The 11,755-nt window shown below is 40.5% G+C and overlaps 2 protein-coding genes across 6 annotated transcripts in view; one reads left to right on the top strand and one right to left on the bottom strand.

The window, feature by feature from the left end:
- clec16a (C-type lectin domain containing 16A) overlaps positions 1-7,468 on the bottom strand; it is a 42,497-nt gene extending 35,029 nt beyond the window's left edge. For all 5 annotated transcript variants that reach the window (XM_037087775.1, XM_037087776.1, XM_037087778.1 and 2 more), the window contains exons 1-5: positions 7,193-7,468; positions 6,320-6,448; positions 4,738-4,871; positions 3,805-3,953; positions 2,072-2,177 (exon numbers count right to left, since the gene is read on the bottom strand). In XM_037087775.1, coding sequence (XP_036943670.1) covers positions 2,072-2,177; positions 3,805-3,953; positions 4,738-4,871; positions 6,320-6,448; positions 7,193-7,266 — 592 coding nt within the window. In that variant the 5' untranslated portion in view covers positions 7,267-7,468. The remainder of the gene's footprint in view (positions 1-2,071; positions 2,178-3,804; positions 3,954-4,737; positions 4,872-6,319; positions 6,449-7,192) is intronic.
- A 176-nt stretch (positions 7,469-7,644) lies between these two features.
- dexi (Dexi homolog (mouse)) lies at positions 7,645-11,631 on the top strand. The gene is made up of 2 exons (XM_037087779.1): positions 7,645-8,644; positions 8,875-11,631. The coding sequence occupies exon 1, from the start codon at positions 8,199-8,201 to the stop codon at positions 8,466-8,468; it is 270 nt and encodes an 89-aa protein (XP_036943674.1). The 5' UTR covers positions 7,645-8,198; the 3' UTR covers positions 8,469-8,644; positions 8,875-11,631.
- Positions 11,632-11,755: the final 124 nt, after the last annotated feature.

Genomic DNA, 11,755 nt, shown 5'->3' on the forward strand with positions numbered 1-11,755 from the left:
CGTCAAAACACAACACTCATTTTGTTTTTTTACATCTTGTTATAATTTTAATCAATAAAAATATGTATGATTTTTAACCCGTTATGTCTTATAATAAATTATTTTATAAGTAGGTATCATCTTAGGTATAAAAGTAAAGCATGACATTGTCTTCACAGGGGTTATAAAGATTAATACAAGAGAAGCTAATAAGACAATTAATTGATTACATCTGTCACTGTGAAAATCTAAAAACAGGAATCATGGGTAAAATCACAGTATCTCCAACCAGCTACCTTCTATACATATGTAAATGTCACTGAATACGATTTTGACTACACACAGTGCACATCACAATATATTGCTTGTTGCAATAGAAACAAAGCAGAGGGCAAATATTGGAGTTATGTAACAGCTGATCTTACCGAGGCAACAAAAAACGGAAGTTATCATTTGAGTCATAATTTGAAACCAGGGAATAAATCCACAGTGTTTTTCCAATCCAGTTTCTGGGGAACCTAACAAAAAAGGAAGGGTCAGAAAATCACAGAATCTTGCTTTGGTTCAAGACTGTGGTGACAACTGTATTGAATTATATGGGAGATACGTGGAGAAACACCCTAAAACCTGTTAGCATCTATGTCGTAATTCTTCTGATGAAAAAATGCCTCCAGAAAAAGAAATAAAACACCACAGACAGTAGGTTAAAACTGATTCATTTTTCTCCCAAATGACTGACACGGCTGACAATACTGTGATTGGAGAGGGCCGGTCTGACTGATTATAGCTGATGAGACTGCACTTAGAGTGCGAACAGGAGCCTTTCCTACACAAAGTCGAGGAATAAACATCATGCTGATAAAAAGAAAGAAAATCATCCGTTAACCTACTCTCTGAAGTGTGTACTTTGAGGCATTCCTTCATCATAACAATACGCTGATATGTTGGGTTTGAGTGCGTTTCTCCATCCATCCCCAACAGACTTATACAAAGCACAAAAATAGCTGTTAACAAATTCTAGCACCAAAGCAAGGTTCAGTGACATAATGACCCTTCCTTCTTTTTCCGGTTTCTTGGGGGCCTTCTGTCCTTTTAATCTTTTTTCTTGCCCCAACATACCTGACCCCAACTCATCTGAATCAGGTATGTTGGAGCAGGGAAGGGCCCCAAGGAACAGAAATGAAAAACAGCGCTTTAATCAAAAATCAGCACAAAGTGGCTTGTTTGAACAACAAATACCATCCCAGAAATGTCTTTCCGCTCAAAATAAGTTCTTGAATGGCATAGATTATCTTGTCAGTTCGCAAAAAATCAAATACCCTTTGTGCAGACTCCCAATTATTAGAGCAGACTAATATAGAAATGTACCTTAACTAAATAGCCTACTTACACATGGTAGAAGTACATACATAAATATAACCATATAAGCAAAATCTGAGAAAGTCAGCAAAACCAGCTTCAGATGGGGTATGAAGCCACTTAGAGGATGGAACAAAACCACGTTGCAGACATGTCATCATAGAGCCATGCTCGCTGGCATCATGGTGTATGATGTATGATTACATATTTTCTTATAAACCCTTATACAATTCTGATACTGCAGCTGATGGAGGGAAATGATTTTCATCTGTCAGGTTCACAGCAAATATTCACTGCATTTCTATTCTGTGTTGTAGACCTGCTGTCTCGGATATCACTGAAGGAGACGTGCCGAATGGCAGATGGAATTACTTTCAGAACAGGGCACTCAAATTGGGTGGAACTGTTTGATGTAATAGACCTACTTTAGTTGCAAGACCTAAGGAAAAAATGTGTATTAAGGACAGTGGTAAATGATGCCTTAAAAAAGTGTTATTTGGACTACATTACACCTCCAGAGAGACACGCTTTTAAACTAAAAGAATGATAAATCACTTGTATCTGTGTGTTTTTCAGCATTACCTGTTAGTCATGCTCATGCACCAGAAGCAGCAGCTAGGTGGAAGAAGTACAAAGAAAGGCGGTAGGCAGTCCCAGCATCCCATGTTTGTATGTGTGTGTGTTTGTATGTGCGTATGGTTAGCATATGCGCATGCCTGTTATTGGCACTCACCTTTGTAGACGTTGAGTGTGATGGTGCGGACTGCGATGCGGACCATGCTTTCAGGGTGGTTGAAAAACTTAATGGCCTCGGTGTACAGGGCAAAGTCATTAGTGTGCTGTGTGTGGGAGACAGAGAGGGGGGGCGCCGGTGAGCAAGGTAAAGCACTGCACCGTCGCGCTCAGGCCACATACGGCCACAGAGAGGGAGAGAGAGAGAGAAAGAGCAGCTAGTGGAGACAGAAATCCTGGGCAGTGGTGGATTTTGATATAATGTTATCTGAGAAAATGTTCTACAAATGTCAAGTACAAGTCTGACTAGTGCTCTTTTTACCCAACAGGCTGGGCAAATAGACATAAGTCAGACTTAGAGATTACACTGCAACATCATGAAAGTAAAATTTCTCAGTCTTCAGTAAGAAATAATGAGTAACCTAGTGGACCAACTCCCATCGTGCAGAATTCATAAAAAAGTCTTATACTGTACAGTCAGTCTGGATGTTATATTGGATAGATAAATGAGACTATTTTGTTGGTGACTTGTATGGGGGTGCACCTCATCTGAAAAGGTTAACATGAAACAAAATTACACAATGTAAGCTTTTGATTTGAACAGGAGTCTCAAACTGACCAAGCTGAGCTATGGTCAACATGTATTAACAGATTGGCTCTGCGCCTTTCAGTCATCTCTCTCTGTGCCAGTGCCTGATCCTCTACTCGTACATTCCTCAGTCACTGCGACCTCCAGCCAATCACAGTTGAGGGTCAGAGAGAAAAAACAGTCACCCGGAGGTCACAGCAAATGAAGAAACCTGGCCCTGACAAACCCAAACCAAGAACCTGTGTAGATCTGAAAGGAACAAAAAAGGCTTAAGTAATCTGCTATCCAACAGCGCCCTCTAGTGGGAAATAACTATAGATCAATAACTGAACAATAATAAACGACATGAGAATTAAATGATAAATATTAAATAACACTGATTGCCGTTTAATTCTTCTGCATTTTAAATACTTATATAAATACTTCTTTGCAAATAAATCTTTGCACCCAGAACTGAAACATTTCTTCAGCTAAAACAAAAACATTAAGTAAAAGGAAAATAAAACTTTTTTTTTTAATTATTATTATGGGTTAAATAAACACACAAATATACTCTCAGATCTACACACTGGGTCTGGTTTTGGCTTCAGGGGTGAAGCTACCATCAACAGTACACCAATAACTTTCCCCAGCACACACAGGCCAGTGGAAAAACTACAGATACTGCTGAAACAAACAATGAGTTAACAATAGCATCAGAGACACACATACACACGCGCACACACACACACACACACACACACACACACACACACACTTTTGAATACAAGATCTTCTTAAGAACATATATCGTAACTGTAATAAATGAAAAGTATGCTTAAATTAAGGTAACCATGACTTTATGAATTTGAATCAACTAGTGAAGAGATGGATGACTTGTGGACAAGATTGGCAAAATCAATCCATCTACACAGGAAGCCGCTGTTTTGAGAGTAAAAGTGTGGTTGGTGGATGGATGTGTACAAACAGAGGTCGACTTGCTCAAAATGCAAATGAAAGTATCTCATCTTCTTTCCTTCCTCTTTGTCTTGCAGAAGAGTGCGCGATGGTGCAGATGGTTGGCTGCAAATTACAGATCCTACACATCCCACATCTTTCTTTCCCTCTCTAATCCTTCAGTTACCCCCATCTATCCATGGCCTCACCTCATTGTAGAAGAAGTGCACAGTATGGTTGTTGAGTTTGAGTGAAAGGGTCTTGAGGAAGGAGATATAGTAGGCCATGATCTCCTCGTCTGAGAAGTCAAACTTGTGTACGATGATAGAGTTCACGTGGTTGTTCGATAACAGGTAATCTGAGAAGAGGAGAGACTTGTTCAGCTTTTTCACACAGCAAATGCTTCAAGTAGATGGCGTACTGTGAACTGCTGACAATCTCTCTATTTACCAACTATTAGCAAAGTGAGTGTAGAAGAGCACACTAAGCGCCTCAAGCTGAAAGTGGATAGCTTCACTGCACCACTTTCAATCTTGCTCTAATATCATCAGATCAGTGCATTTTGACTAATCCGGTGTACACAGCGAACACGAGAAAGGATCCCCTGTAGAAACAATGCATCTATCATTTTCAGCATGCACAATTTAACGAAATGCAAACTTGTATAAATGACAGTATATTATCTACCAAGTCCCTGGTTGCCTAGCAACAACAAAAAAATGCAGCAGGTTGCTAATGCATTGTATGTTTCTGCAAAGAAAGGCAGTGCAACGTGCCTTTCATTGTGTAGCCTATGAAACACAAACATCTACACACTGTACATTTTAGGGCAATCCAACACAGCACTCCTGCAAAAAGGCATACTTGACTTTTCACTTTTAATCTAGACAAAAATATTTTTAGCACCTATTTAGCATTTCTATTTTGTCTCTATTTATTTTAATAAATAAATAAATAAAACACTAGTTCTAGCCTTGATAGAATTATACAGTAAGCTGTAAAATGGTAGTATTTTAATACATAAAAGAAACACCTTTCAGTGTAATGGAAGAGCATTATTCACACCGCAGCCAGCCATTTTGAAGATATGCATTGTTTCCACTTTTTCTCTTTTTTTGTCCAATGCTGGTTCAAATACTTACACAGGGAAGTCTCATGACTGATGTTCTCAAACAGTATGTTGAGGGTCTGGAGGAGCTGGACACACACATAGCGCCCTGACTTCTGACGCAGGATGTTCAGGAAGAAGGCAAACATGTTCTTTTCCAGGAAGAAGCTGAAGACATGTAGGAGTGTACACATTAACACACATGGGACGCAATTAATGATGACTTCATTTTGAAATACAACTGTAAAAACGAAGACTATCTCTTTTGCATCCTGGTTGATGAGTGGTTAAGATGCATACATTTATCCTCATTTGAGTCCTGTATTTGTTGCATTTATACTCTTGGTGTTATCTCTTCCCATGTTCCTGTCTGTATCTATACTGTCACAAAATTAGTCATGAAAAAAACAAAAACAAAGAAGCCAGTATCATTTTTGCCATCATTTGTTTGCTCAGTACACCGATATCCTGTTGTCTCATACTGCTCTTTTGACAATTAGTTTTTTTTTTTTTACACTTTTTCATTTCAAGCTTCTGTTCATTGGACCAGATTTTCAACTGTTCACACATTAAATACTGAATCTCGAAAAAAAAACACTCCAGTAAACTGCAACATGAAACCTGAAAGTTGTTTTTTAATATGGATCATTATCATAACGTTGCAATAGCACTGCATCGCAGTTTACATCTTAAGTGAGAAAGAAGAAAAGAAAAACACTGCCAAATTTCTAAAGCCAATGACTACCAAATACTGCCCAACCTCTGATATTAGAAGTGACTATTCATGAATCATGACCATGTTTATTCTAAGATTTTCCTGATAGCACCAAGTGCACTTTCAACATAGTCTGTGGTTTTTCTGCTCTTCAAAGCCATTTCCTGTTTCAAACCATGAAGCCAGAGGTGGTGAAGTGGAAAGACAGAGGTGATGACATGCAGTGCGAACTGCAGAGCTGCTTCTGATTAAAGAAATAACGCAGCACTATGGTCTCATGAGCTTGACTCCCCGGAAACAGCTACATTCTGCTGCAGCATTTGACGCCATGTTAATTACATATAAACACACGCAGGCAAGTGGTTATCAGTAAGCCAACTGCTCAGCTGAACATAAATTTACAAATGCAAACATTTACTTCCCCCAGCTGAATTTTCTGTGGGGTAAAAAACCAAAAACAAATATGTAAAGTCCTCTCAGGTCAAACTGTTACTACTTTGTGCAGAGCCACCATTTACTCATTTAGAGAAGAGCAGCATGGTTGCTCAGTTGTTGGCAATGCTGCTATATAGATTCGGGGTAGGAGACTTGTTTGAGTAGGATTCTTCATTTATGTTTTTTCAAATACTGGGGGGAGGAGTTTCCAAATTTTTTTTTTTCTGTTCACACATCTCCAAGAGATCAAACATGAATAGCAAAAATCAACAACAAGCATTGAGGCGCTCGTTGAACGTCAATGGTGCATCTGATCAAATGCTGGTATGGGAAATGATAATTTAAAAGAATGTGCACAATTAGCAAATCACGCTGTACGAACAGCTATTCCAAATTCAAAGCTGTCACTCTGGTTCCCATGCAGGCGTCACATCTGCATATTTGTAGCTACAAGGCATAGACTTACTCAAACACAGAGCTGTCATTCTGGTCTCCCCAGATGAGGATCTCTGTGATGGAGCGGATGGTCTCCACTAGAAGGTTTCGGTTGTGGTCTGTCACTGTGGTGTTTTTGGTCAGGACATGGTACATATACCTGATGGAGACACATGGTTGGAGGAAAGCAAACAGTGAATGCACAGCTCAGTTTTGTAGATTTGCAAGCACATTTTTAAAAACTTTAGGCAGACCAACTTGTGTTTTTACTAGGCTTTGATAAATTTTTCCTACACCTCTAATTCAACAAAGAATCTTCTCCAAATACTGTAATATTACAACCACCACATTAACACCTCACCTACACTGTAAATGCACACAGGTGTTTACACTTTAAAAGCCTAATCAGTTATCTAAAGACTGAAGTTGACTGACGTCGCCTTTACGTTTATTTGTTACACCTGTTGTGTTGGGGAAACTTTAAGTTTAGCTATTCTGATCGCTGTATGGTGCCTCTACTTCAACTTGAGCAGAAGTCTGACCAACCAGAATAATTGAAAACACATGAACAAGGCACTTTAAGTCCTGAATCTTAGATATGAAGCTTGTACTGGCAGTTAATGTTAGATGGACTATTAGAACAGTACAGTGTAGATTTTGTTTAAGGGTCTATTTCTTCTTGAAAGCTAACAATTCCAAGCTGACTCACATGTCTAGCTACGCTACCAATCAAAACAGAGACGACATAGAGAGTATAAGCTGACTGGACAGCTTCGGGACTGCAGCAACAGTTAGCTGGCTACTGTTATTTTAGCTGTAAACTGTGCTAATGATAATGCTGACAGTGGTTCTCAACCGGTTGCCATAGATGCTAACGCTAGCATATCTAATGCTAACTACTCACTTCAAATGGTCCAAGGAGTGGATGTTTTTCGTTCTCCCCTGTCCTCCAACCCAGCTCCGCGACCGGCCAAACATGGTTGCGGTTCTAAGCGGGGCTGTATTTTTGCCAGGCTCGTTATTTCGCTCAGGTTACTGTCGGCATCTATCCATTACACCCACTTTCACGAACAGATAGCTATTTAGCAAACAGAAGGTGAGAGGCGGCGATAGCAGAGCCGAGGGGTCATTACGTAACCAGTTTAGTGTCTGGTTTATCTGGGAGTTGTTGTTCTCCCCTTGCGATAGACTCTCGCAACATCATATAAAATAGAGGCAACAAAAACTACAACAACAACTTCCCTTCTTACTAGTGACGATTAAATCAGGCGACGCGTCAACGCGAGGGGGCCGTTACGCCGATTGACAGCTCGTAGACCAATCACAGCAGAGCCTGCTGAGGGGCGAGCCAATCAACTGGCGAGGCTTCGGTTGTCGCTTTGGCGTCGGGACTGTTTTGGTGCAGTTGGCAAAAATGTTAGAAGTGACATTTACCTGTAAAAACATCGACAGAAGCGTGCATTCGTGAGTGTTTACGTATTTTCCGGGTACGGGTGTATATACGGAAAAGTCTCTGCTCGTAGAAATGTGCGCGTTTGTTCTCACTAGCATTGCATGCTACTGTTTTTAGCCCCAGCCAAAGCTGGCATGGCGTGAATTCCGCAAACCCAAAGAGCCAATGTCAAGAACGCGTCGCGGTAGCTAACGTGATATTTTGATACCGACCCGAGGTTATTATTAGCTATGAACGTTACGCCCTTACGTCTACCTGTGCTGCTTTCGTTTTCTTCTGGACCCTACAGATACAGTAGCACTTGGAATCTGCCTCTCAACCCCCTGTTTGCAGCCGAAATGGACGAACAGTCCCAGCACCCCTGAAAGATCTGTAGCGGGGACACCAGCAACTTCAGTCCGCCACATCCGGCCCCAGACCAACGCAAGAACCCGAACTCTGGCTCTCTTTCTTTTCTATGACACATCCAATTTATGCCCAGCTAGATTCGGTAGAATCGCTGTTGGACGAGCTCCCATATATGTTTTATCTGGGCCTGTTCTTTGTGAACGTCCTGATCCTCTACTATGCCTTTCTGATGGAGTACATCGTCCTGAATGTGGGGATAGTGTTTCTGCCCGAGGACATGGACCAGGCGCTGGTGGACCTCGGGGTGCTGTCCGACCCGGCCTCTGTCCCCTATGACACGGACACGGAGCTGGATGTGTTTGAGGGGTATCTTGAGTGACGGGGCAGTCCTGCGAAACTGAAAGTTGTGGAGGTGATGATGATGATGATGACGATGCTGATGCTGAGATCAGATAGGGCCAGCCTGAAAACTCCCTGGTCAATGATGCGGGGAAAACCTGCCTCAAAGTGGATGTTGTTGCTGCATTTTTCTCACACAGACATATCAGTGAAAAAGTAAGCAGAGCACACAAGACATTGTGTTTTTTTTAAATCTCATTTTTATCTGATTCATGCTTAGAATAAGATACTAAGAAACAAGATTATGTACTATTTTATTACTTTGTGTCACCATAATTTTGCTATCCATAAAGCTCACCATTTTAATTACATTATAAGAAATAACATGTCAGTGTCGTAATATGAAAAATGTGGGATTTGCTGTAATATGTGTCATGTGTCTCTAGGCTGTCTCGGCTCAAGAGAAGGTAGCCCGACAAACGGATTCAGCATCGCCGGCCATATGATCAACAATTGTCCCGTGGGAGGAGCACTCTGCACTGGATCAGCTGTCAGACAGTGTGTTGCCATTCTAAACAAACTCGACTCCGGTCAGACACAGCGGGCCTTGCACCGGTATCTGTGCCCCTCGCTGTGGACACAAGGAAAGATAAAAAGGATCCTGTGGAGGAATAATGAATGTGATCAGTGCAGCATGATTCAGCTCGTCTGCATTCAGTCTGAACAATCACCAAGGCTGTGCAAGATCTGGAAGGAAGTGACTTGAAACGTCCCACTTCCGTCACGCTGTGATGCCCTCAAGAGTATGAAGAACCGGCAAAAGGTGTGAAAACAATGTCCACCGTAGTCCTGTTGAATACTTAGTCACTCAGAGAACAACTTGTTCCAACTGTTGACACAGAACACATTGCTGGTCCGCAGGCTCACTCATCGTTGAGGCTGCAATTTCAAAATGTATCCCTGGAGGTCACTCACACTGTATGTCAGCTTCAGGGATGTACACATTCTCAGGAGCGCAGTTAGAAAGCAGCGCACATGTGAGACTTAACACAGACACTGGTCACCGGCTGTTAATCTACACAATATAGGTGAGCCCTGATTTCTTCAAGATCCGTACCACACTCTTCACTCGAATCCATAAAGTATTGAATTATCCAAGGAGAGTTATTACCTTGATTAAATATGTATTCTTATAATCTATATCGAATCAGTAATTCGGATCACACACATACGGTACTAAATTTTCCACTTCAGAGTTAAAGGGCCACTGGGTAGCTTTGGAGAAGAAATTTAAGCTCAGAATTGTGACATTTACGACATTAATTAGCTAATAATACAAACTCCATAACTGAATAAACACGCTGTTCTCAGAGGAAGATAAGGAGACACTGTTTAAAGCTAGAAAAGTGGCAGGGTCCGCCACATATAAACAAAGCAAAACTGCATGAACTTGTGTTGTCCTTAAAGGGCAGTTTGTTTATTCAGTCATGAAACAGAGAGTTTGTTTATTTAGTTTGTTCGGGCATGGAAAATCAGTCAGTGAAGAGTTCTCTTCTGATCAAGACATCTTTCTCAAAGCTACATAGTGCACCTTTAACAGTAGTTAGCTGGCCACAGGTGTCACACTGTTATCAGTATGAGTTGTGTCAAAAGGCTGAAACCTCATGAACGAGAACCTCAGAATAAGTGCTTCAGATATTTGACTTTTTCGTCCTCTCTGTGTTGCATCCATGTTTGTTTTTACAGTGTAACAAATGTGCATTAGACAAATAGGGGAAAAAAGGAAACGCATGATATTGTTTGCGTGTTTTTACAAGAAATGGGTTTAGTTGTCAGACCTCTTGTTTATAGCACTTTCTTCTGTTTACTTCATGAATTTATAATTGATTTCATTAAATGTTTATTCCTTGCGGCAATAATAAAACTGGATTCAAACATTCAGTGGTTAAATGAATGAGCCTGTGCACTGAATCCGGTAATTCTTCCATCCAGCTGTTCAGTTTGGTTGTGGATGAGTAGAAGTGACTTTTTTAAAGGGACAGTTCACTTGATTTACCACATATTTGTAAGCCTTGAAAGTACTGTGCATACTGTATGTCTGTGAAGAGCTAATTAACTAAATGTTGATTACGGAAGCAATACAGGGGATCCAATATTTTCTCGTAGCATACAGCACTGTCTAACGGAATAGTGCATAATAATCATCGCAATGTGGTTGTTGACCACCAAAACACCGAAGCTGTAGAGAAAAAAAACAAAAACATTTCATAATATCTGCACATCCCATACTCAAATCAAGCTTTTGTCCAGAACTTCATTGCCTGACTGGCACATTTGTCCGCAAGACAACCTCTCACCAACACTTTGCCTACTCACCTCAAATGGTACATTAAAAGCAGCCAGATAAGTGTCCACAGGCGTGATGAATCAAAAAGAAAAGGCCATGCTGTGACTCATAAACGGGGACTCAAGAAATTATTTTGTCAAACGCACTGACTTTTTCAGAGTTCAAGTAGTATTAATGAATGATGGCTGATAACCAAATTCCCTCATCTTTTTTTTTTTTTTTTTTTGGTAAAAACATTTATAACATCCAATTGGGTTATTCATGTGTTTGTATAAATTGGTGGGTCCATAAAGAAATACATTTTTTTTGGACACCTGAAATGGCATTTAAGATCACATGACATTAAAGCTCAGGATGCTAATAATCATTCAATCTCGTGTAACAATGTTTGTGTGGAATTTGATCAAAAAGTCGCAGAATCAATGTCAGGTCAGAGCTTACTGTAGCCAGACGGCGAGTCGTTAATAAATAGTTAAGACAGGGTGTAAACCAGAAGATTAATGTCAGTAAGTTGGGTAAATCAATTGAAAAAGTTGTCAATGCTGGAGAAGTTCCTAGTTTTGTACGAAAAACACTGTTTATAAATCACTGGTTTTGGCTGCAGGTATAGATTTGTGCCATTCCCCAGGCATGATACCACACTGTGCTGATCAACTCCGCTCAACGCATCTCAGTTTAGTGGAAACCCTCGAGACTTGAGACTCTAATAATCATCTCATCATCATCATCATCATACTGCTTGTGTCATCCCTCCACATGTACTTCTTTGCAGACATGCACATGCTACAATAAGCTATGGAATCGTAACAGAGTTTTATTTTCCAATGTGTATTTAATAAACTTTGAGCGAATGCCAGTGTTGTCTGTTACTTTCACGGTTGTTTTAGTTTGGTTAATTTAAGTTTTTATTATAAGGGACTCTGTGAAGCTTCCCTGTTGTTCTGGAAGCCAGTTGGTTATGTGTGTGGGCTCCATTTCCA

The sequence above is a fragment of the Acanthopagrus latus genome, chromosome 23 (assembly GCF_904848185.1).
Source record: "Acanthopagrus latus isolate v.2019 chromosome 23, fAcaLat1.1, whole genome shotgun sequence".
NCBI lineage: Eukaryota > Metazoa > Chordata > Actinopteri > Spariformes > Sparidae > Acanthopagrus > Acanthopagrus latus.

Excerpts from the sequence above, each read along its gene's own strand:
- dexi (XM_037087779.1), top strand. The coding sequence starts at position 8,199 with ATGACACATCCAATTTATGCCCAGCTAGATTCGGTAGAATCGCTGTTG.